The sequence below is a fragment of the Convolutriloba macropyga genome, chromosome 10 (genome assembly GCF_964194025.1).
Source record: "Convolutriloba macropyga chromosome 10, txConMacr16.3, whole genome shotgun sequence".
NCBI lineage: Eukaryota > Metazoa > Xenacoelomorpha > Acoela > Convolutidae > Convolutriloba > Convolutriloba macropyga.
Window position 1 is genome coordinate 48,560,230 of NC_134477.1, and position 27,242 is coordinate 48,587,471.

The following is a 27,242-nucleotide window of genomic DNA, read 5'->3' on the forward strand; positions in this document are numbered from 1 at the left end:
TCTCGAATTATCAATTTCTAATCTCAGATTAAATATTGAGCTTATGTATTTGTTTATGCTCAAACATAAACGTTGATAAACGTTAAAAAGGTTTTCAAAAAGACTACGGATTGTATTATGAAGATTTGTCTGATCCTCGATGATATCTCTGTTGTATTTGTAATTGTTTCTGATGATTACTTATTTAATTCTCAAGTTTTACAACAATATGATAACCCAAAGCTTGAACTAAAATAAAAAAAAGTTTTCTGAACTAATAAAAGCACTCAATATTTTGTATACTCATTAAAAATTGTTACTTAACCGGCCAATTGCTGAAGAAAAACAACGGTGGACTTTGTATGACTATGACATCAATGGAAGCCTCAAAAATAAAAGCACAAGAGTTGTCAGCTAATAACACCTTAAACAGCCGTAAAACAATATGGATCTTTTCAACAATTGCCCCCCCTTTTGCAAAAGGGGGGGCTATTCTTGAATAGAATTTAAGCGAGTGATTTATTAACCAATCAGAGACGAGTGATAAGTATCCGTGTATGCTCATACTGTGTTAAACTGGATAGAATAAAATGCGCCATGCTAGGGCAATTAGCCGAATTGGAATACAAAGCGAAAAGAATTTCCGACTGGCGGGTCGGTGGGCGCGCTTCGCGCGCGTCGCGGCTTCGCCGCGATAACCGACCCGCGATTTCCGGATTACATCCCACAGCGCATGAGAGGCATGGCCGTGAACAGCGGTCCGCAATTGCGCTTAAACTATTATTCGGCTATCTAAACTGTAGGCCAACTAATATTGTGGTAAAGTATAGCACAGAAGGGGAGGCGATTCTCTACTAGGTACCAAAGGGGGGGCAATTGTTGAAAAGATCCAACAATATCACCATGAAATTTCTAAATTATGAAAAAAATCGTTAAATATGATATCATGAAAAAACTTATAAAGTCAAAGCATTTAATAAAGCATCCAATTGTGCGTTTAAAAGTTTTATATTTTGTATTGTTTGTTTTGGGGTGTCTCAAACCCCTTTTTATCACCCCTACTTTTAAACCTCCTTTTCCGTAGCCGCCTCTGGGACTTAATATGAATAAATTAACGCCTAATATGGGATTAAATTGAAACCCCGACCGCTAACCCCGATTGCGCGGTGAAAAGATAGAGGGTTAAAATTGCAAAATTTTAAGATATGTGGGGTGGAACGAATCAGAAAGAAGTAGAAGCGCTTTCTGCAATTATACAGAACTGTGCTGGTAATCTCAAATACAAAAACAAATTCGAAGTTTACAAACATTTAGTCAATAAATATTTTTGAAAAGCGTGAGTCCAGACGTCAGCAAAACAATTAATGAGCCCACTATCGTAGAGTATGATGCTATGATATGGCTTGATACGGGAGTGTTCTAAGTTTAATATGTTTTTAAAGGCAACACATTAGTCAAAATGAGATTAATCTAAAAAAGCCTAAAATTTCGATTAAAAAATCGTCAGTTTTCAAAAAGTAGTAGCACTAATCTCTTCTCCTTAACTTGCTAATAGTTGCTGGTCTCAGATGAACGGTTTCAGTATGTATAAGCTAGTGAAATGGGACAGTCAATGCCGATAAGAGTTTATAACATGGGATACTTCTAACTGAAGCTATACTTTAAAATCTGATGGTTTGATGAAACTATACCATTAATTATGTTGAGATTTTTTTTGCACCAGTACTATTTGGGTTTAAGGCGGCGTACTGAGCCTTATAGCTTTGCGCTATAAACAATTATTTTTTAAGCACATAGAAGGAATTTCTTTGTGTGGTTTTCGTTAGTATTTTCAATGCTACAAGAGTTTCGCCGCTGTGTAGTTGTGTTCTGGTTTTGGTTCAAAGCCAAAAGAAAAAGCAATTTAGTTTTTGAAATTTTATAACATAGAAATCTGGCGGAACACATTTCGTTATTCTATACTTCCTCTGATACACTGGCTTCATTTTACAATTCTACAGGATCTTTTACGTCTGTGCCCCCTCCAAGCTCATTGGTTGCATACTATTTGCAACCCCTGACGCACATGTCAAACTTAACTTACTAAATTAAATTTAAATTTAAACTTAAATTTACTATGTAGTGGCATATGCTGACAACAAACGGGTGAACAAACGGAAAAGATCCTTCTACCTTTCAAAATTGATTTGGACTTGTTGCAGCTTAACGGGAATATAAATTTTTCGAATTTCTTTAGATAGTATTGCATCGCATGATAACTACTTTGTGATATGGGATATAAAAACATTGGGGGTTCAAAACTGAATTGATTAATTGCTTTTTCACACCAACTTAGTTTTTCATTCATCGTATATATATATATATATATATATATATATATATATATATATACACACATATATATATATATATATATATATATATATATATATATATATATATATATATGTATATATATATATATATATACATATATATATTTTGTTGCGTGTTTTTATGACCCCAAGTTACAAATTATATGTTGTTATATAGCACGTTACTATGTAAAATAATAGCACGTACGCCTGGTCATCAAAAAAATTTTTTGCTCACTGAGCTGCGGGGGGGGGGGGGGGGGCAAAATAGATCCTAGAAGCCTAATTTAAATCAAAAGCGAATTAAATAATTAATAAAAAATGGATCTATTCTGTTTTGCCCACCCCCCCCCCCCCCCCCAGCTTAGTGGGCTTAAATTTTTTACGCACCGCAAATGCACGTGCTTTTTTACATAGTAACGTGCTATATAACAGCAAAAAATTGGTAACGGGGGGGGGGGCGTAAAAACACTGGGGGGCCGAAACAGAATAGATTCTAAAAAATAATCAGTTTCTATGAGAAAAAGCGGATCTATTCTGTTTTGGCCCCCAGTGTGTTTACGCCCCCCGTAACTGTAGAATATATAATTTTGCAAATCAATCAAATGACCAGGTAAAATCAAAGATACTTATAAAGACATAAACGTACTTGATATGAACAACTTTTTTGTTAATTAAATTGCGTTTTAAAGCAGCACAAGCTAGAAGTAATTAAACTTTATCAATGCAACCAATCAAACGCTAATTAACAGTGAACAAAAGAAACTTCGACTAATCAACAAGATCTATTCAAAGCTAATAGACAAAAAGACGGCCCCTTTGTTAAGAAACGGCAAAAAGTCTAAGTAGGGCTAATTACACTTACGGTCACGAAATCCGGGTAGCCTTAATAGCGACGACTCTTGGGTTTTGCTTCCTTGGGTTTATTCAAGGCACCCACGACAAGCATAGAGTGAGCCACGTTATCCTTGCGCGTTTCAAACCAAGTATAAATTGCGCCATTTTCGCTCCCCCGGCTATTGCCCGCATAATAACCCCAAATCCCATTGTCTGCATCGTACTCAATAATATGAACTCCCATTATCTTAGCCAGAGCAAACAAGTCGATAGTTTGGATACCGCGTTCTTTCAGGCTCTGTTTAAGATCTATACGCGGAAAGTAGTAACTGGCGTACCACTTCTTATGGTAACTCTCCCGAGCTACCTCCAACGCGACAACGATTGCTTCAGAATTATTGATTGACCCTGTAAGTCGTGTACTAATGTAGGCAAGGAAACAATTATAACGGTTAGTCGCGCAATCTTTCATGTCGATCAGTTCCTTCGGCAGATCTATTGAAGGAGCATCTCTGACATTAAAAGGAAGCTTCTCCTTAGGCTCCAAACCTAATGCCCCACAAATTGTTATCCTCTTCTTCTCACTTATTTGCACAATTCGCTTACCCTCGATAGTAACAAGACGTCGATAGGCGCATAGAGTACAAAACGAAGTAAGAGAGCGGCATATATCCCGCAACTTGTAAATGTCGTAACGTTCGGCGGCAAAACTTTCTAATGCTTTTCCCGCACCTTTATGGTCAAGAGTTACATCGTGAATATGTTTTAAAGTTTCCCATGCCGCTGAGGCAGAAACAACAGTTCTTCCGTTCTTTTGAAGAACGCCATCAGAAAAATAATAGCGTTTCGACTTACGAACGAAAGCGTTCCGGGATAAATTGTCGACACACGGATTGGGAGTGGCCTTATTAAGATGGTAGGCAGAAATTTGATTATATTCGTTTCGGTCCATGGATAAACGAAAAGAAACCAAATGAATAATGAAAAGAAAAGAACGTTTAGATAAAAAAAGAAGAATTTATTTTGGTATATAAAAAAGTGAATAAAAAAAGAGCTGTAATAAAAGTATGGTATTAAGAATGGTAGCAAAGCAGAATGAATGAGAACTAGTATCGAGTTTGATAAATTTGACTAAGAACTCAGAAAATTTTTCAAGAAATTTGGAATCTACCAAGTTCCCTCAGCAGCCCCCATTTCCGAGGAAAGTGACAGACATGAAAATTTGGGAGCGGATAGAAATGATGAGTTCAATAGGACCTTATCAATGGGTATTTTTCGATATGAGAGTTTGAACCCGAGCTATTAGCGCCCAAAGTGAGTTAGGTCGAAGTAGGAAGAATTCATACTTAGCGTCACTGTTATCTCTTAGAAATCACAGGACTTGCAACCCTAAGTACCCTAATTACAAATGAAACATAATACAGACTTAAATCGTCTTTCCCGGGTCCCTATCCCAGGAAAACTGGGAAAACGCTTAACTCATGAAACTTCCAAACTAATCATTGAAAATTAACCAAAATCGGGATGAGAGCCCGAGGCAGTATGTCCTTCTGATTGGAGTAGATTTTAAATCCCAGAATTGTGTCAATAAACGTTTTTTCCATGAAAAACCCGAGAACACGGAAGGTAATAAGTTTTAATAGTTATGTCGGCAAAGTGTACTTTCTAAAAAGCACATGCAGTTTATATTGGATAAGAAAGTTAAATAAGGATGGAATTCACACTCTGTTTACACCATGTTTTGCGCTATAGCGAAATTTGGGAAACAATATGAGGAAACACTATGACTCCTGAACAACAAAAATTTGCCCGAAATTGTAGGAACGAAGAGAAAAAGAATATTATAGATTATAATGTTGAAATTATAGGCTAAATCAACGCCCACTCCCTATGTCGACATAAATTTCGGATTACTCAGATTTCACAAATGAACTCTTCCATGGTATTTTCAAGCATGCAGAAGATAACGAACAATGAGAAGTGAGACTCTAAGTTACCCACTCCATTTTGAAACCGACAGGCGAGATTTCAGGAGGGCATTCATGTCGAAATTAGGATCGTGGCGGAAATTCAGACTACTTTTAGAAATTTTTTACGGGTTGACATTTTCAGCAGTTTTAAAGATAGACAAAGGGCAACTATTGATGTTTTTGTTTTGATAAAAGTATATAATTGACGTTTGGTCCAGTGAGAAATATGTCGCCATTTAACCCAACTAGAAAATCTCTGTTAGCAGAAAGATGATTATCATTTTTGAATCGGAATGGTTGGTACATCGGAACGGAATACTTCGGAACATTCAGGAGAAGTTGGGAAAAGTTCTTAAACGTACGGGTTAAATTGCGACATTCGCAAATATTTCGTTGGCCTAAAAATCATTTAATCTTGCAAAGGGTGATCGTAGCATGACGACCTTGATTATTTGTGTGCTCTATCAGATTACTTTTGATGAATTTGGTTTATGGTAGGGGAGTATTTTCGAACATTGGTTTTTAATTGGTTCAAAAGTCAGGTGATTCGTTTCTTCAGTACAATAGGGAGGAGCTAATATTATGCAAAGCATTTGACGTTTGGTATTTAGTAGGCGGATTGGTAATTGCGTGAACGAATTTGCATATTTCGTGATATAGGTAGGGGTAGTGCAGCGTGACTTGTTTCGTTGACCAATGAGAGTTGAGTTCATCTTCGGAAGAGCGTTCCAAAAGAGCGAAAGTAAAGAAATCAATGCAGCTAGCAATCAACCATCCCCCAAAGAGAGCGAGTAGTTTAACAAAGAAGTGTAATGACAGTAGTTCACACAGGTAACGATTTCTAATGCCACGTGGCAGAAGGCGTTGCATCTAAGTTATTGAGAGTAGAAAGCGAAAACCGCGAAGTGAGAGAACAAAGAGAGCAAAGAGAGAGGATACAGAACAGTTGGTTCTAGATAGAGAAGAAAAATTTAAAAGGAAGTTGAGCTTGACTAATTTTTGTCAAGACCAGTTGGACCAGGAGACAATTTGCAATCAACAAATTTGACTTTTAGATTTTGTTAAGAGGGAAACGCAGAATTTGAGATAACTATAAAAATAGGACTGAAATAGTTAGGAACACTTTTCAGAAACGGAAAATACTTTTCAGAAGCTGGGAAGCTGGGAACAGAAGCTGATGAAAGTTCTTTTTAGAAGTGTGAACCCATTATTTAGTGTAAATATTTTTGAGTTTATGTATCTACAGTTTCGGTTGATTAATTAATTGCATTTGAGAACATTTCTTGCCGGTGTTATTGTTACTTTGGCTTGATTACTTATTTTCGACTGTTAATTTATTTAATCAACGGAACTTTTGAACGGCGGCCGAGAGCAACTGAGGACAAAAGACATCAGTTTCAGCAAATAGACGACCCACCAAATAAACCCTTTGAAATCGATAGAGTTTTGGGCGCTAGCCAGTCCTCAGCTAGAAGCCTTCTAACGACAAAAGACAAAATTCTACAGTAACAAACCATATTTTGTCATATAGCACGTTACTATGTAAAACAAATAGCACGTGCGATCATAGTAATTATACCCTCATAATTTTGTGGGGGAGCTATAATGGGAAGGACTCCAAATCTGGCATTCTAGAATCTGGCAACACAGTAATCTGGCAGTTTAAAACTTTCTCATGCGCGTTTTAATCATCAGATATGAAATTTGGGATCATTTCTGTTTGTGCCCCCCAGCTTAGTGGGCGCATATTATTTAAACCCTCAGATGCACGTGCCATATTTTTACATAAAGATTTTCTGGGTAATGACACGTGCTGTGCAACTTGGGGGCGCATAACAAACGTACTGGGGGGGGGGGCACAAACGGAAAAGGTCCGATATTTGTTAAAAATCCAGGTCATAGCAGAAAAACCACGTGCAAAATAATAAATCGCTGCTGGTTAGCCGGCCTTAGCATTTCTTAAATGCAAAAAATTAGCCTTCTAATGTCATACGTTTAATTAAAAAAAATTCGGGTCTTTCCCATTATAGACCCTCAGCCCCCCAGTTTAGTGGTCAGATAACGTACTAGGGACACAAACGGAAAAGATGCTAGGGATCTTTTCCGTTTGTTGCCCCCCGTACGTTATGCCCCCCCCAGTTACAGAGCACGTTCCATTACATAGTAAATCATTATGTAAAAATATGGCACGTGCGTCTGGGGGGTGCAAATAATATGCACCCACTAAGCTTTTGGGGGGGGGGGGGCACATTGAAAAGATCCCTGCACTCATCTAGGATCTCTACCCCACCGCTTTACAGTTGTGTATTAAAACAAAATTATGTGCTATGGGATGATACCTACTTTGGGTCTTTATAGCCTTCCCAGCTTAGTAGTCATAAAAAATAACAGCTGCCTCCCATTGTGGTATATTTAGGGTAATGATGGGGTAATGGGGTTAATTATATAATCAATTATCTGGGAGGGGTATGATGGGAAAGACCACATCCATACTTTGCAAATTGGAGAGCGCATTATTGGGCGAAGGCTGATAACGTAAAATATCCAACTCCTCTTCAAACGTGGAAGAAAATCCTTATTTTTAACCCAAAGAATCACGACACTTCAATTGGCCCGAAATGACGTCATCGCAGACTGGGATTCCACAGCAGGATCTGCTGAGTGAGCCGTTCTTCCAGGAGATCATGAACGAACTGGAGGAGCCAGTTAATGAAGAGACACTTGAGAAACAGCAGAGGAAATACAGGGCCATGAAGAACGACTTGTACGTGTTCTACCACGAAGGAAAACAGACTCTGCTCAAACAGGTGAGCAGGGATCTGTTCTGCGTCGGCCACCCCACCCGGGCAAGGTTTGGTCAAAAAATAATGTAAGATACAGCGGTGAATAGCGGTGAAAAAAACTTTTTCCACCGCAAAGCGCCGGCATCTTTTAGTGTTGAATGCGGTGATTTTTTGCAGTTTTAGCGGTGAAAACTTTTTTCACCGCATTCACCAGATTTCTTACAAACAAAGAAACTACCGTACATGGGTGCGCACCTCTCACCTCCTGCATGATAACAGCTTCTTATTCCACTGCGCCATCTGTCACTTACTTTTATGATATTTCCTGTGAATTTAAGATAAGCGTTGAAATTAGTGCGGCTTTTACCGCATTCTGCTGGTATTGCTGAATAATTTTTTTTCACCGCATTTTTCTGGTAGCGGTAAAATTTTTTTTCACCGCTTAAGCAGTGAAAGAGAAATTTTCACCGCTTAAAAGTTTTTTTTCACCGCATTCCTCGCATTGAACGCAAATTTTACACTTTTACTCATATTCACCACAAATCTTACATCTTTTAGCGGTTTTTAGCGGTGACACCTCGATCCGGGCAGCTTAGGGGTCATAAAACTCTTGCACACTAAATGAATTATGGTCAATTTATCTAAAACGGAAATAAGGTTAACTCATTAAAGCAATAGTAGCCTCAGCTTTACCTTAACTTTAAGTTTAACGATGCTAACCCGGGTTGCCGCTTCCTTAGTTCCATACAAGCATGAAATATGATGTCATTCAAATGATAACGTTTTCTAGTCCGATCCTTGAAGGGAACCTAGGATATCATATATGATCCTTGAATGAGATCAAGGAAATCATAGCTCGTCACTGCGTTAATTAAAGGGAATAGGACACTTTTGGGCGTTATTGTGCAAAAATTACCAGCCAAAAGTGTATGAAATTAAGAAAATCAATTAGGATGCTTCTATGGGGTCTTTCCCATTATAGCCCCCCCCAGCTTAGTGGTCAGATAACCTAAGCCCCCCAAACATGGTAATTAACCATAATGGGGGGTTATAATTTCACGGGGGGCTATAATGGGAAAGAACCTTCTATGATTCATTTATGATGCTGAGTTTTTGTATGATTCTTTAATGAACTCAAGTAAATCATATCTGATTCTTGTATGAACTCAAGGAAATCATGTATGATTCTTGCATGAAATCGGACAAACCATATATGATCCTTGCACAGTTCCTAGGAAATCATGTATGATCCTTGTACGGTAGCGAGAAAATCATAAAAGATCTTTGTACGATTGAGAAGAGCTCCTAATTGATCTTCGTTTGACTCTTGGAGCAAGTATGTCAGTTAAACGAAATTGCATTTCACCGTTGTGCAAATGCGAGGACATCAAAAAATCATGTTACGGCTATCTTTTTTTGTATGAAAATTGTTTGATTACCAGGAGATCATACAAATCATATAAGACCTTGTATAATTACCAGGAAAAATGAAACTCAACGACTCGTCGTTAAGGTGACTCTGTTGTATTTCTTACAGATTAAGCGTCGTAGCTGTTGCAATTGAAGTTGTTCAGAACTACATTTCCTTGAATGGAAAATGCGGTCTTTCCCATAATAGCCCAACTGAAATTTTAGACCCCCATTATAGTGTAATTACTATGATTGGGGGGCTATAGTTTACTGACCATTAATTAGGGGGGGGGGCAAAATGGGAAAGACCCAAAATTTGTATGATTACCGGGAAATCACACAAACCATATATGACCTTGTATGAAATCAAGGAATCTTGTATGATGGGCGAACTGGAAAGTTAAAAAATAGCAGTGATAAGATATCGAAAACTGGTTTTATCGACTTCAGAGTGATTTGTGTATATTGAAAAATGGTACTTTCTCCGTTTGTGCCCCCAACTTAGGGGGGGGGCCTATTACTTGCATCCCCAGACGCGCATGCCATATTTTTACGTAAAGATTTATCATGTAATGCTCCTTAACTGCGGTGAGAATAAAGTACTGGGGGACGCAAACGGCAAAGATCCCAAAAATGCAGAATTGTTTTTGAATCTTCTTCGTTTGTGCCCCCTCCCCGCTTTGTGGGTGCTTATTTTTGCAGCGCCCAGACGCACGCGCTATAATTTTACATAATGGTTTACCATATAATGGCACTTATCAAGTTCAGAAATGTATCATTTTTGTAAAATTTTATCAAAAAACGAAGGCCTACTAAATTGTTTTTGTGGAAACAAATAAATTTGGTGGCACAAAATTCCAAAAAAGCGAGAAAAAAAGAATCTTTTCTGTTTGTGTCCCCCAGTACCTTAGTCTCCCTGCAGTTAAGGAGCACGTGCCATTACATGGTAAATCTTTACGTAAAAATAGGGCACGCGCGTCTGAGGGTGCAAATATATAGACCCCCACTAAGCTGGGGCCACAAACGGACAAGATACCATTTCTCATTATACAAAATAACTCTGAAGTTGGTAAAGAACAGTTTTCGATATCTTATCACTGCTAATTTTTTTTGATAAATTCTGTTTTCCAACCCCGTCAGTTTTTTTTGCCCACACGTACAAATTATTTGGATCTTTTACCTTTGTGCCCCTTCCAGTACGTTATGCGCCCTCCAGTTACAAAGCACGTGCCAATACATGGTAAATCATTGTGTAAAAATATGTCACGTGCGACTGGGGGTGCAAATAATATGCTTCCACTAAGCTGCCCCCAGCTTAGTGGGCGCATATTGGGAAATCATTCTTTATTTTCAAACTGGGGGGGGGGGGGACAAACAGAAAAGATTCCTTGTTTTATATGTAGTTATATGTAATCATATAGCACAAACGGCTGGGAGCGAAAAAATATACCCACTTAATATGGGGCTAGATCAATTTTTTCTGAATCTTTTCCGTTTGTGCATCAAGCTTAGTGGGTAACTTTATTTGCACCCCCAGACGCACATGCCATACTTTTAGATAGTGATTTACTATATAATGTTACGTGCTCGGTGGTTGGGTGCGCGTAACGTATTGGGGGCCCAAACGGAAAAGATCCAAATTTCTATCAACTAAATTAAACCCCAAGCTGCACTTGTTTTGGTATCAGTCACTTTTTGATGATTTACTCCAGATGCACTCATTTCATTTCAAGTCAGCCTTATCTCGTCTTTTACCAACCCCTGCCCCCTGAAAAAATAATTATCATAGTTTTTTTTTTAATTTCACATCGGAACCCGCCTAATAAACTGTAAAAGGTAAAAATAACAGTTTTTTTTGTAGTTTTGACTCTGGTCTTGGGTGGGTGGTGTGCTGGGGAATACGTTTTCATTCAAATTTTTGTCCAAACTGATGACGGCCCAATTGGTCTTTTGACACATTTTTATACCCTAAATTATAGGAAGATAGTGCTGCGTATAGCTTTAAAAATCGTTTAAAAATTCGGCATTTCTCTAAAAATTTTATCAAAGGAGGTATCCATAGGCTGCTTTGGTGTTCAAGAAACTGGCAAATTTATGATAGAGCTCTGGAAACAATATATTTAGCTGGCACAAATGCCATATGTGTTCAAATATTGCCGACTCAGAAAAAAATTAATTAACAAAAGTGGTTACAATGCAGCAGATAAAGACTTCTACAGCAACGCAAAAACTGAAAAATGAAACTTTTATTTTCATTTTTAGGAGATCTTAATCTTACATTTACAGAACCTTTACGGAAGATCTGATGTTTGAATGTAATCACGCAACAAAACTGAGAACCTAAATGCCTTTTCTAAAATCAAGAATCAATCAAAATTTTGTATTATAGGAAGCAAGTTGTATTGTATGAATATTTAAACATGTCTCAAGGATATTTAGGCATGTTGTCCGTGTAAAGAAGCATAAAAAACTGACTTACTTGTTTAGAAAAAAGAATGTTTTTGACCCTAACATGACTTTGGGATCTCTTCCGTTTGTGCCCCCCTCCCCAATTGTGTTATGCCCCCATCCCCAGTTTTAGAACACGTGCCATTACCTAGTAACTCATTTTGTAAAATTATTGCACGTGAGTTTGGGGTGCAACTAATATGCGCCCGCTTCGATGGGGGGCGCAAACGAAAAAAAATCATGCGTTTGGGTGGAATTTATTTGAATATTGCAATGAGCAATACAAATTGATGATACTGGGTTTTATTGATAAAGCGCATTTTTGAAATGAACACTGGAAAAGTTCAGAAAAGACTTTGCTTTACATGTTAGCAAAAACTGTAAAGTCAACTGAAAAATTACATGTAAACGAACTGAGGCCAAAAATTGTCACAAAGTTATGCAGATAGCAGGGAAAATTCTCTAAAATTGAAAATTACTTTATATTTGAATTTAAAATAATGAATTAAAAGCCACTTCAGGCCATTAAGACACTTCGGAGCATTAGTGAATTTATCACTCGTTGTTTTTCTGTGTTCATGAAGGTTTGCTAAAGACGACCCTCTTGTTTCATAGGCAATTATTTCACAGTAACAAACCCTTCATTTTTTTCTTCCTGCACTTGCATGTTAGATAAATGCTCATTAAAATGTCTCCTCCAACCTCTAGTATAAGTTTTAACTTATGAAAAGATCTGGCTGGATAAAAAGATAAAAGGCATGAAAAGACAGTTTTTGAATTCAAAAATTCGCGAATATTTGATAGTTCTACTTAAGTGGTCATCCCGACATTCCTTGACCATAATTTTCAAACTGAATCAACCAATTTTTCATGAACTCTAATTGTCGGGTTTTGGATATAAGGACAGTTAATTGATAAAATTTTCATCCTGCAGTGAATTGATAGAGATATCTGCTAAGATGAACATCAAATATTTTCTATTTTACAATCAGCTTCGCAAGAAATTCACACACTGAACTTATGGCAGATGAAACAACGATTGTTAGAGCTATCCTGGACTTTAGTCTCAGAGCATTTCAGCGCTGAACCAGCACATTCAAAAAGTGAACAGTTAATTCAGATCTGAAACATCGTATCTCCAAAATATTTTGTGTTTCTTTAAGTGCAGTTTTTCTTTATTACGATTATTTTGAGGTCATAGAATTGGCCCAGGCTAATTTATCTTACCTCGTCTGAAAGTTGCTCATACCCCAACAATTAGGTGTGAGCGGAATAATATCATACCTTTGTAGCTTATAACTGGTATTTAATATAGTAGTATACACAACATTTGTACTTAAGCTGGTTTGTAGGCAATTACCACAAAAAAATTGCTTAGTGGTTACGACTTGCTACGCAAATTAAATGTTACAAGTACCCACGCAGAAGTTTGAATTGTATATAGAGCAAACATTGTTGGTGGGAGTTATGCTGAAGATATTGTTGTTCACGTAATAAATATTTCTCAAAAAATCAAGACTAGCCAGTGTAAATTGTGACTTGAACAGAGTACTGGTCATCCTAAAAAACAGAATGTCTCTAGACTGATTCAGCGATGATATGCTGTGCCACCAACCTCCGGGATGCTAACTAATTTATCTTGAAAATTCAATTTCTCTTAAGTTTTTCTGTCAAACTGTCAACTGTTTTTTAAGTTAATCTTCCTGATGTAATGCTACTGCGTTTATTGTGACTGCTTGCGCTTCCACAGAATAAAATGACCAAAAATATTTAAGCTTTTCGAAAAATCAATTCTCGGCACATAAAAGAACCCTTGATTGACCCTTTTACCTCACTTTGCTACACATTACGAGCGTCTACCTGTACGAAATTTTGCGAGTAATTTTACTCGAAATTAAGCAGTCTTACTTTCGTATGTCAATACATTGTGCGTGTGAAATATTTTTTTTTGCATTTCGCGGAAAAAAATGGTGCCCTATATGGATATACCAAACAGTGTTTTTCAAATCTACACTGAACGTTGAGAAATGAAATGTGCTTTTCACCGCAAAATATGTTTGACGGAAGCACGTTCCGCAAAGTATTGTGTGGCAGGTATATACCCTTTTTCTAGTAATTTTAATACATTAAATTGTAAAATTGAGCGGCCAAACGGTTAAAAGAATTGAAGTTTTGAGAAATGCCCTTGCAGCTGAACATCACCCCACTTTTCACATTTAATTGATCCTGTTTTGAATTTTAGGGCTCTTAATTGCTTAATGGAAACCAGCTTCGCAATATTTCAGCGCTTTTGGCATTGAACGGAAGGCAGCACCTGTAAGCACCTGCAGAGTTTTTTTTGGAAATAGATTTTTTCGGGACGGGTAGATGCTCGTAATGCAAAAAGACCATAGCGCGAACCCTGAATTGAAAAGACTATTTCTCAACTTGAACTAGCTACTGGATGATCGTGATCGTGCAATGATAGGCAATATTACCGCCTCCCCTCTACTAGTCTTACAAAGTTTCCTCATATGTCAAGGTCTAGACTCGCGTCTTCTTGCTGCCCGAAATTTGAGTCGTCTATACGCAAAGGAATGCAGATATTCCTGAACCAATTACCTGGAAAAACGGAAAGCTTACCTGAAGATAAATTGCTTAGATCAAAGAAATGTCACGTCTCCTGGAAGACAGACGACATTTTCGTCAGTTGGTCATTGACAGGGCTCGAAAAGATCCAAAGAGAGTGGAGTTTGAGAGAAGATACATGAAGTTGCTGTTGGACGAGATTGACGATATCAATCAACAAATCGATCTTGGTTATAAAATCTTTGCTGTTTTAGCCCCCGCCCCGTTTGCCCTAGATATTTTAAACATATAAGTGCAGGGCGGGGGTTCACTTCTTGGAGGGGGGGGGGGGGTGAAGTACTTTCTGAGGCAAAATTGGGTCTTTACAATAATGAACGGATTGAATTGCAGCTGAATCAGGAGAATTGAATTGAATCAATTGAATTTAATGTAGAACAAGAGAAGCACGTGGTTTTGGACGAGGAGCTGGAATTGCAGAAGCGACAGATATGGGAGATTGAGAAACAGACGGGAGGCTTTGAGGAGTACGACAGGGAATTGGTCCGGGAGGGAGACGTGCTCAAAAAGAGACTTCACACGGTAAATTCACTCAACTCATTGACTCGAGATTTTTGTTGAAATGTCTGTGAAAAATCCGTTTCATGCGCATGTATACGAGCAAGCAAAGTAATTCAATGGTAAAAGGAATTCGAGAAAAGTAATCTGTCCTTTGTTCCCCAGTTTCCGGGCTAAACCGAACAGAGTCAAATTGAGAATTGCACACTAGTTCAGAATACCAAACATAAACGACGTAAGATAACGTCGGTAGCTTCGATTTTAAACTTAAGATAGTTTTGGTATCATTGGTATGTCGTTTTGGCACATCGTAAGAGAGATTCGGTAAGTTCGGTTTTCGAAGAATTCTATTGAGATCTTTCCGAATTGCGACGTCAATTTCTTGGGAAATAGTTTTTTTCAAAGTGTTTCGAGGCACCGCAACGTTTCTCGTTCGATAGTTATACTCATTTGATTATGCTGTCGCTCCCTTTCTAGATTGGATTCTATATGCTTTGCTGTTATCTTGATTGTCTCTGGGCAATTGGTTGCTTCTAAACCTCTGGATTGAAAACACTTAAAATTGTTGTTGATAAAGTGATTTATTGTTTTCATTCCAGGTTATTTTACTATTCAAAGCAAATTCTTTGAGATTTTAGATTGAATTATGTATGTATGCTCCTGCATGATTATTTAATATTCAATGGCTCTTAAATGGCGCAATCATAACTCATCAACGATTTAATTTTGTCTGTTTTGTTTAGTTGCAGTCAACTTATAACGAGAAATTGGGGAAAATAATCCAATACAAGGAAGAAATATTGGGTTTTGAGTTGGAACATAAAGAGTACATGGACAAGGCACGTGTGTTGGAGGTGCAGCTGCAGGTATGATCAATTTTCATCATAAAATTTGTTCTATTAGAATTTTTGAACAATTTTGCATTTCTAGAGAGTTTGGAGGCGAAGGTTATAATGAGTTATTTCTTTCGTATTTGCGATTTGTTAACAGCCCGGAGGTTGGTTGGCAGAGCAAATCAGGGTTGAATCAGTCTAAAGAGATTCTGTTTTTTAGGATGGCCAGTGCTCTGTTCATGTCACTATTTACACTGGCCAGTCTGATTTTCGAGTAAAATTTACTTCATGAAAAATAATATGTTCAGCTTAACTCCCGCCAACAAGGTTTGCTCTATATTCGATTCGAACTTCCGCGCGTGGGTACTTGTAACAGTTAAATTGAGTAGCAAATCGTAACCACTGAGCTAAATGGGTTTTGTTAATTGCTCTTGAACGAAGCTCACAGCAATCATTGTAAACGTGTGGGTCTTTTTTATGCAAAATTTTTGCTTGACAATTTTGACTTTTCGAGTGAATTGTACGCCCATGAATTTTGCGTTAAACGTGATCTAAAATTCTCTCTCAATCACAATTTCAAGCAGCTTAACTCAATTGGCCAAATTAATACTAAAAGTCAAATGAAAAGTGCGCCGAAACTGGCGCGATTTTTGACTTTAAATCTTGAGTGTTATAGGTTAACCTCTAATGTGGTTATTTGAAGCCCATTATTGAACCTCTTAGTTTCGTTTAGGCTCCCCCGACTGCAATTGATTAGAGCTTCCAGTAGTCGTTTGAGAGAAATTCTTCCGACGTTTAGTCGGTTATGTTTGTAATTGCCTTCAAACAAGCTTACATATATATAGTGTATATACTACTATAGTAATTACCAGTTATAAGCTACAAAAATATGACATTACTCTGCTCAGACTTAATTTTGGGGTATGAGTAATTATCAGACTATACGAGATACGTTTAGCCTGGGCGAACTCTATGACCTCAAAATTATCATAATGAAGAAAAACTGCACATAAAGAAACTTAAAATTTTATGGAGATACAATTTTTCAGAACTGAATTAAGTTTTCACTCTTGAAATTTTCTGGTTCAGTGCTGAAAATCTCTGCGACTCAAGTCCGGGAGGGAAATAGACTTTTCTCTAGTATTGTAACAAATTTTTTATATCCTAGGTCATTTAAACTGTTCAGATGCGACCCAAACAACTCAAATATTTCGAAAAGAATACTTCCTGAACTTTACGAGTGCAATTGTAAGCTCGAATCTTCGGAGATCATTAAATGCTCTCAAATGAAAATATAGCAAATATATTAGTCCTGCCGTCTCTTAAAAGTGACTTTTTGCTTGGTCAGTTTTTTGTCTGACACTTTTGACTCGACGACCTCAAAACAAATTAGTAGTTAAAACGGAAAGTGAAGTAAGTAAATAAGTCGCCAAGCTCTTCTCCTAACGGTTTACTCTTCTCTAAGTGTATAATTCACCGAAGCTGTTGAAATATAAACTACTGGTGTAAAGGGCAGTCTTTTTTTGCGGCCTTGACTCCATACCACCTTCCACCTCACTCCCCCTCACCCGTCGACAACCTCTAATTCTTCGCCTCTGAGGCCCCCCCACACATCACATTCAACTGACGGTGAACCGACAAATCAGTCCAAGACACAACAGTCCCAGACAGAAGAGTCTCAAGAAAGCAGACAAAACAGTCCCAGACAAAATAGTCCCAAGAAACAGACAAAATATTCCTAGACAAAATGTTCCCAGACAAAATATTCCTAGACAAAATAGTCCCAAGAAACAGACAAAATATTTCCAGACAAAATAGTCGCAAGAAAGCAGACAAACAGTCCCAGTCAAAATAGTCCCAACTATGAATATAGTTAAACATATACACACCAACAAAGGAACCACTTAAGTTGTTTATTTGATTGTACTACAGTGAAAAAATATTTAGACTAAGTTGTATATTAATACTAAAACTTAGTTTTAGAAAATTTATTTAATAAATTGTTTGGTATAATCATCCTTCAAATCAATTAAAAACTATACAATCAGAAAAATAACTCATATACTATGTTTAATTGCTCTCGAAGAAGTGTGTCGCAATTATTGTAAACGCATTGGTGTTTATTTGTGTATGTTTTTTGCTTGACGGTTTTTGCACTTTTCTTCTAGAAGTTTCTTTGACGTCTCAAGGGACTTTTTCACGTTTTCATTCTTCATTTTTGAGTGATTTCTATTGTTATCTTTCCGAAGTAAATCTTGTTACTAAAAGAATTGATTGCAGCAAAGCAAAAATAAGGGCCTGTTAGCCGAGTGGGCAGTGCTTCTGGTGAGGGATTGGGAGGCTCATGGTTTGGCGTGGTAACATATTTTGCACCCCATAATTAAGATTTAATCTAGGCTACAAAAACTGAATGAAATTGCCTCGCCTGTCGTTCGAGAGCATTTCTTTTTGACATTAGTCAGTTTTTGTTTGTTAATTGTTTGCAGATTATTTTATACAATTGTTTCGATATTTATTCGGGACTATTTTGTCTGGCACTATTTTGTATGATTTTATTGGACTGTTTTGTCTGTGACTGTTTTGTCTGGGACACGTCAGCTCATGCGCTCTACCCACCCCAAAAAAACAACTAATGCATCCCTTTTCTACGCTTTCACCTCTATAATTTTAAGCATACCTCTCCAAGACAAAGCTAGGTGCTATTGGTACCAACTGCTGGGCAGTCTTTGTTTCAGCAAATTGACCGCCCTTAATTGGATATATTTTTAAACGATTCGGAAACTTAGCGACTCAGTTCTAAGACCGGATAAGGTACTTGCTTGCTCACGAATAGTTTTTTGAAACCTTTTAACAGCTACAATAACAGTAGCTGAGCAGTATTATGGTTTATCTGCGTTTTTATCAACTGCAAGATAAATTAAGGTTATCTGTTGTTTATATCAGTCAAATAAGGTGTAATAGGAAATGGTGCTTGTGAAAAAAATCGCTTTGTCTCCTAATTTTGGTTTTTCTGCTAATCCAGTCGTTACTGAAGTTCTCCAGTTCAATTGCTTTATTTCCGCAGTCTTTGATTGGAACTGAGTTCATACACCCTTCCAAACGCCAAGCGTTTTTGTTTTCTCCAATCTGATTTCTTTAAGCTTTTTAGGAATTGTCTAGAAAGCAATCGCAGCTATATCTGGATTCTACCAGCTTTGTTTCTGTGACGATAGCTACCTTTTTTGTAAGATTGTAGTTCTTATCGGTGGATCATTATTATAAACTTCTTTGCTCTTTATACCCGTCGGAAACATCGGAGTGTCTGATATGAGAATTGCAGTGCGCTCTTAAAATTTTAGAACATTCGAGCCGAAATTGTCAACACGCTCAAATCTGTCAAGCCGATTCTGAAGAAGAGATCTGAATTCATGGTCAAAACAACTAACACTCGAAATAAGGCTGAAAAGCAGCAATTACTGGAAAATGAGGAAATGGAAAACAACCGGAGGAAAATGGATCACGAAGCTCAGCTTAACAAACACATATTTGAGAAGAAAAAGCCTCGACCAGGAGCCGAAGAATCTAAAGCTAAACCAAAAGCTCCAGGGGGCGCTGATGATCTGTGGGATCCAATTCTCCATGTTGATGATGAAGATAGCCAGCTGCCTCAATGATGAATCATCAAATTTTATAATTTTTCAATATAGGTTTTGAAAAACAATTTGGAGTTACAATACTGAACAAAGAAGACTGCATTAGTAAATGATTTGATTTTCTCTAATTATTTTAAATAGTTATTGCCATAGTTTCAGTTTTGCTGAGTCAATAAACGCAGCTTCATTTTATTCAGCAAACTGTCTTCTCGTAACGTTGAGCACAATTATTCAGAGGTAATTCAAAAGTGAAGAAGGAAAGATAAGAGGAGTTGACATATTCCAGCTGATATTCTGATCCAGATTTTCCTCCAGTTTTGCCCAGGTTTTGCGCCAGCTTTGAGCAAAACTTATCTGGCTAAGTGTTTTTTTCAGTCAGTTACCTAAGCTTATTTCTTAGTTTTTGGTTGATTTTGGTTGATTTGAGCAATTTTTCGGTCACTTTGAGGGCCAGCTATTTTATTGGTATCCTATGTTTTGGTCAACTATTTTCTGAAAATATCAATTTTTTTTCTCGGAATTCGATGTTGAACTTTTGAATCGTTGCTTTCTTCAAACTCTGATTCTATGTGGATTGAAATCCTTCTTGTAATTTTTTAAATAGAAGCGTCATTTTCACTGTCGTCTAATATTGCGCTGCTACTTTTTTAAAACAAAATTTCGCTTTTGTTAATTTTTCCAATTTTTCAACATTTCGCGATTTTGCGTGTAATATTCGTTCTGCTCGCTCTTCATGGAGCCATCAGTGCAAAGCAGTAAAAAAGAACAGAGTCAATGTTGAGAAGTGATGCTATCAAAAATGGAACCATTATAATCAATCGAAGAGTTTTAGATACCCGTTAGTTCAATTTTGCAAGCACCAACAGCTTTTTGGTGTTGATACGAATCTATCTACCTTTGCTTTAAGTTGCAGGAGTCTAATCGCCAAATCCATTCAAAATAGAACTGAGACACATAAAACAAAGAGCCAACACACGCTCTGAGCTTGGAATTGGCGGAATGATTTGCTGCTAAAAATTGGCAAAGAGTTATATTATGAAACGGGTTGCCTGTATTCCCTAGCTAGTCAAACTCCAGTTTGGCATTGCATTCACGTTTTCGTTTCTTTTGGCTGATGAAGATAAAAAGATGAAAATTTGAATTAAACATAATTATTAAACAAGAAGGCTCGTTAATGTGCGCTCGCACATGATGTTGTGAACCGAGCTCATCTGCATTTTAAATGTCAACCAAATACAGAGATAATAAAAAAATAGATACTTGAGATACTAGAAAAAGATCGTTCCTCAACACTACATATCGAATTACACAATGCCATACCTCATTACAGTGCTCACGAGATCTGCCATTAAAAATACTACGAGAAAAAAAACAACAACAAAATAAGCAAAAACAAAAATTTCACGGCAAAAACTTTATCTAAAGTTATAAGCACCTAGTAACAACGTCAAAATGCATTCAGATAAAACTTTAACAACAAAAATCTACTTTTTTTAACTGCACAGCAGGTGGGACTTTTCCTTAATGAGACTAGGTAACAATTAAACAAAAAGAAGAAATAATTAGGCGAAAAATAATAATCAATTTTTTTAAACCAAATAATTTCAGACGTCTTAAAAACTATTAGATTTTCACAAAATAATTCTTGATAATTTCACTAAAACGCCATCTAAAAACGAATAGGATCTCTCTTTGTTTAGAATAAACCATAGAAACGGTCTCAAGATGCAGAAAAACTCAAAAAAAAACAAGCAATTTGCGAAAATACAAATTCTTGAAGCCATTAAAATCAGTAGGATTTATCTGAATTTTGTTTTGTTTTTGTTTCACTTGTTCTTTATGTTCATTCAGTTAATATTATTCTGAACGATTAGATAAATCCACTTGGGTTTCCTTTGAAAATCAATGGGATCTGTTATTACGAGAATGTGCTAAAAAAGAGAAGAAACATACATATTGACCACTCACAAAATTTCATGAAAACGAATATATTCGTACAAACAAAAATTCAGTTACGACGTAACATCAATTGACACGTTAGTTGTTGAATTAAAAGAAAGATTTGGATGGGACCTCTCAATGATGAGTTTAAGTTACAAGTTGACGAAAAGAACAACAAAAACTGAAAAAAATAAATTTTTGAAAAAGATTTTATCATAAACTTTAAGACCAATCGCCGTTAAGAGGTTGCATTGATTAAAATCATCCAAACGAACGTCAATTAGGAGCTTATGAGGCCTCTCAGCGCGTTAAGACTACATAAAGAATAATAAACGGCAAAAAACAGCATATTCAAAAAAAAGAGAGAAAAGTGTCGAAGCCAAAAAAATTGAAATTTTCAGAAAATATTTCTACCTTCATTTATATACTTTTTTTTTCAACAACAATGGAATTCTTTTTTTAACAATATGACTTCAAAAAGTCAAGAAATATAAAAAAAACATATCAAAACCACAAAATTTTTGAGAAAACGCGTTGTATCAACGGCATTAAATCAAATAGCTTTCAACAGAATCTATATGTTATGCCTCGATGGGATAAAAATAAGTTTTTCAATTCATAAGGTATCAATAAGACATAATAATAAGTTTGATGACTAGGAAAATGAAAAAAATACAGGCAAAAACAAAAAATTCAATAGGAAAGCGCTTGAAGATTAAACCATATGTTTTTCTCTGAATAATTTATCTATGATATATTTAAAGTCTTTTCTAAGCAAATGGGAACTATCAATAATAAGATAACGTGATAGGATTTCAAAAGGAACCAAAGTTATGAAAAATATCAAAAAGTATAAAAAAATTGAAACTCGTGTCATCGAATTCATAAAACCAATAGTTAGAAGATGAAACCATTAACCAAAACGATTTTCTTTAGAGTACAAGGGAAGGTGTTCCTGTTAATACAGAGACTGGCTGACAGTTCACAAAAAGAGTTTAAGAGCTGTTAATGTTCATATTTTTTTTTCGAAAAATTATTTTTAAATTCTTAACAGCCATTATCTGTCCACTCAAAGCACTAGATAGGTTCACTTAATGAACACTGCGAAGCCTACTGTTTTTGTTAACGAGTGTATGCGATAGGATAGACATAAAACTTAAGAAAAAATCTCAATAAGAAAATCAAAATTTCATTAAAAATACGGAAACTAAGAGTCAAAGCAAAAAAAAACGTGATTGATTTTTGAAAACAAGTTTTTTTTCATTGGGCATCATTTAAGGGAAATGAGTTTGTAACTAATGGATCCTCTATATGAAAAGTGACTAATCTCTAAGTGACTGAAAAAGCAAAGAAATATGGAAACTTTCTAAAGAAACAGCTCTCAAAAAGAATTCGGTTTTTTTGATAGTAATTTTCCCTATGAGACAAGAAATAGCCTTTTTATTGCCTTTTGCCTATTAAGAGCACAAAAATGATTTATTTTGTAGCGTGGAATGCTATTTTGAATTAACAATTTTACAGAAAAATTTCTAATTAGAACAAATTTTACGCTAAAAGTGAACAAAAGCATGCCAAATATGCCGTGTTCACACATAAATTTAATCCTGCAGAACTGCTAAAAATACGAAATTCAAAAGATCTTTTCGGTTTCAACTTATACGTTGGATGAGCTCTTTGATGATACCACTCACAATTCTACACGACGAATATATCGATCAGCCAAAATTGACTGAATAAAAAACCCATTTGAGTATTTATTTCCCCCTCACAGGTGGGGTCGGAACAAAAAAATGCAATATTAATTCTGTCTAAAATTGCAAGCTTGAATAGTCATACAATTTTTTTGTGGGATTAGTTGTGTTGTTTAATTTTTATGATCTAATGAATTTAGCAAAGAACAAGATTATATTTGGAGGAAATTGTCTAAATGTTTCTAAGAGCTTTTCCAAGAAAAATGCTCTCTATTTTATCCAGATTGTTAGTTGAAAACTGCGAGCATAAATCTGAAAGTTTGAAGCAAAATGGGAATGTGACTTGAGATACAAAAACCTTGCAACAACTATTCTTGTTCAGATAAATTGATTCTTTTTTGCAGCGAAATTGGACCTAATAGACATATTGCATCTGTTTTATTTATAAACACCCATCGTATTCTTATTAATTGCTCTCAAACGAACTTCGTAGCAATTATATTAGCCCTGTAGTCTTTCTTATGCATTTTTTGCACTACCGATTTGATTTTCGGTCCTAAAAAACGGGATAAACAGGTAGCGCGCAGAGGGCATTGAGTTCTATTGGAGCCCTAATCCTTACTAAACTCTAAGGATGCCATTCACCAAAATTAGTTTGAGGAGATAAATTCATGGTGTGAAGGGCGGTTTCACCCATCACCCCTCCCCATTACCCCCCCCCCCCCCCCCCTCCCCTCAACACTCCCATTGTCCACCCTGTCGATTTGAACCGCCCTCTCATCTAGCTTTCGCAACCCTGCCCCCCATCGCCTGAAGCAGCCCCCCCAACGTTTGCCCCCTTAACAAACACACACACACACACACACACACACACACAAACACACACACACACTCACACATGTAAACACTCCGGTCGTTCCCTAATGCTAGCACCCCTAAGCCCCAGCTGCCAACTACCGAAGCCAACCACTTGCTGGTCGTTTGAGAGCAATTCCCCCGACGTTGGTCTGTTATTATTTTTCATGCGCCGGCTTGTTTTAGCGTCAATTGGGGTCATGAGATTCAATTGTGGATATTTTTGGCAAAATTCCAGGTATAAGTCAATTTCAGTGATTTCATTTGAGCAGTTTTTTTGGTTGTCAGGAGTTTTTAAAACTGATAGAGTTAGAATAATAGAGCCAACCGAAACATGTAATTGCTAGAAGATACGGAACAATTTGAAAATTTCTGCAGAGAAATTTAAAAATTTTCTGTATTGGCTTGCCAGCAGATGCGGAACGATTTTAAAATTTCTTTAAAATTTGTTTTGGATTAATGCAATCAATCATTTTGATATGTAAGCTAACGATGTTATGATAAGTAACGAAATCGAGTTGACTAACGGGTAATTCATCCAAAAAAGACTCTTTGTATCAATAATTTAGTATGAAGAGGTTTTTGGAGGCAATTGAAATAAATTTCAATTACATAATGAAGGTGACATCTCTACATTTCTGAAAAAAAAACACAGGAACGAGTTAGATATTAGTTTCAAATTTTGGAAAAATGTGGTTTTTCAAAGTGGTTTGTTTTTTGATTTCAATATTAAATAGCATATCCAATATTAACTTCTATTTTGCCGCAGATTTCATTTCTTTTATGTTAATAACAACGATAATCCTTTTTAAGGTAAAAAATTAGTTTAATTTTTGAAACTTGACCTGATATGATGAAGCCAAGAATGCGTCGTTGAGCTTGCGTGATTGGTAACGGACACGCATCTGAACTGTTAGTATATTTATAAAAACAGAAGAAAACAAAATTCACCAAACGCAGATGGTGTCAGTTAAACTAATTGAATATTTTTTTTGATTCTGAAATACATTTTGTCTCAAAAAAGGTATTTTATCTACTTTTTTTTTAACAATATTGCTTCTGAAATAAGTTTGAAGCAGTTAATATAAATTTGTGTGTCTTTTTTATGAAGAATGTTTTCTTGACAACTGCTTCTCTATGATATTTTATGCTTGCCTGACTGATTTGATTTCTAGGGGCCTTAAGTCTCTAAGCTGCTCTCTTACAACGTTAAGCACTAAGCTTATGGTTCAAAGATGGCTCTGAGGAGGACTACGTGAGGCAGATATTAATGATTTAGAGGAAATTTTCAATGTGCACCCCCCGCCCCCCCAACACGCATGCAATAATTTTACAGAGCAAAAATGAAATTTGGCACAAAAAATAATGGTTGTTCAAGTTTGGAGGTCGTTGTTTTTCCAAGATGTTTTCCAATTTAAGTTTTTATGATTTAACTTTGGCTACAACACTCTTGATTTCGAAAACTGTGTTTGTTCTCTCTCACTTAAATCTTATGAAGTCGATGACATAATCGGGTAGAAAATGATTTCTTTTATGATATTCTTAATTTGAGAAGCGGTTTAGTTGGCAATCCAATTTAAAAGATTTCATTGATTACAGTTTATGAAAAATATCATTCCTAAAACTTTTTGGTTTTTCGAATTTTCTTCTTTTCTTTTCTTTAGGTTAAAGGGGTTCCACGCAGCATTTTTTCTAGTGGAGGTTCCAGATAATTTCTGCTCCCATTGTTCATTTCGTGCAAAAGATTTGTCCGAGCAATTGTGTTTTTATGAACGTCAGGTTTCTGTCCCCCAACATTACTTCTTTGTAGACAGAAAAAAGTCAGAAGGGGAATAGCGTCAAAATTAAAGGTCCCAATTTGAGTTGTATATCTGCTATATATAGTCTATTTTAATGGGACCAGATATTACTCATAAGGACCTCCAACAAACGAGTAACTAGTGTTCTGTTTAGTTTTTAAGTTCAGGTTCGCAAATATAAATTTTCCTGCTTTGGTCAAGGAGAGGTAATTTTTAGTACAGGTATGTAGGAGAGGTTCTTAACGGCTCATAAAAATTTAACGCTTTTTAACCTGAGATATACAAATGAGAAAAAGATTGAGTTCTTGGGTATTTCAAAATGACAGTTTTTTTGGTATATGATATAATAACTTGTTGGGACTGTACGCTCACTATCTCTGGTCTCAGTGATAAAAAAATCTGGTTCGAGTTTTTTTTCACTCCAGTTTATTTGAAGCCCTGTACCTTAACATAGTATTTAATCATCACTGAGTGACCTAACCCCGCAACTTATCCGGCTTAAATCAGATATTTTTAATATAATGTGGCGCCCATATGAAAAATTAGGAACGCTCAAGTTCAAAGGACTTCAATAACACAAAACCAGAGTTTCAAGAGTGCAGCATTAAACAGCTTGCGTTTGTTCAAAATTGCAGAATAAAAAATGGAATTGTTGAAAAGCTTAATTGGTCAAGAAAACGTACAGCCTGGTTTTTTCAGAGTTAAAAAGCTTAGATAATGTATTTTTTTCCAGGGTAATCGAAATAAAGCGAATTGAAACAAAATTACTCCTGTGTTTAACAGGCAGTTCAATGTAGTAAATATTGATATTTTTGTCAGAGATTGTGCTGTGCATGTCGAAAACCTAAAAACTGGAACACAGTGTTTTTTTAGGGGTTCCAGTCAAGGAGTTGACGCGCGGGATCCAGTTCCCTTACCAGTTACAATATGATGCCTCGACGTAATTTTGCGATGAGATAAAAAGTGCTCCACTTCAAAAATATTATGCTGGACTTCAGAATAAAAAGAGGAAAAACAAATATAAAGACAAAGATGTTTTAGGCTCACAAATATGACGCAATGGCACTAGTTGAATAACAGTTTTGCCGTTGTAGACTACCATCAAGTTGTGAAACCTTAATTTTTTGGGATAATTTTGCCCGACCGAGGCATTCAGAAGTTAATTTTCTGTACGGCGTTGTCATCTATGTTGTCAGAAGTTTCTAGATTTCGATTTGAGATCAGCCGAACAAGGCTCGTGTTCCGTAGTTCTAACCACCAACAGTATATGTTCTTGTTGAAAAGCTCTATGACTGCTTCTGTCTTATTCCACATTTTTTTGGGAAGACGTGAGGACAAATCAGGAGTTTTTATGGGCCTCACAACTTGACGCAATGATTGCAAAGGCATCAAGTAATCGGATGTACGTTTTTTCTTTTTAACTTGGTTTAAAAGCATCTAAAAAAGTAGGAACAAATGAAGAACGTATGCTTGAAGGGTCCAATTTTGATGGAAGTTTTTAATATTTGTCTTAAAATTTCTGTTCACAGGCCACAAATGGGAACACTTGCGAACTGATGTCAAATACAAATCAAGAATTAGTAAGAC

General features: G+C 36.3%; 1 protein-coding gene across 4 annotated transcripts in view; it reads left to right on the top strand.

Annotated features, from left to right (window-relative positions):
• The first annotated feature begins 7,013 nt into the window (after nucleotides 1–7,013).
• LOC142348630 (uncharacterized) overlaps nucleotides 7,014–27,242 on the top strand; it is a 45,043-nt gene continuing 24,814 nt past the window's right edge. Inside the window, exons 1-6 of one of the 4 annotated variants that reach the window (XM_075400038.1) lie at nucleotides 7,014–7,126; nucleotides 7,648–7,947; nucleotides 14,423–14,579; nucleotides 14,783–14,928; nucleotides 15,648–15,770; nucleotides 19,076–19,570. In XM_075400038.1, coding sequence (XP_075256153.1) covers nucleotides 7,759–7,947; nucleotides 14,423–14,579; nucleotides 14,783–14,928; nucleotides 15,648–15,770; nucleotides 19,076–19,390 — 930 coding nt within the window. In that variant the 5' untranslated portion in view covers nucleotides 7,014–7,126; nucleotides 7,648–7,758 and the 3' untranslated portion in view covers nucleotides 19,391–19,570. Of the gene's footprint in view, nucleotides 7,155–7,647; nucleotides 7,948–14,422; nucleotides 14,580–14,782; nucleotides 14,929–15,647; nucleotides 15,771–19,075; nucleotides 19,571–27,242 lie in introns of those variants that run through there. The other 3 variants (XM_075400037.1, XM_075400039.1, XM_075400041.1) reach the window with 3 other exon arrangements.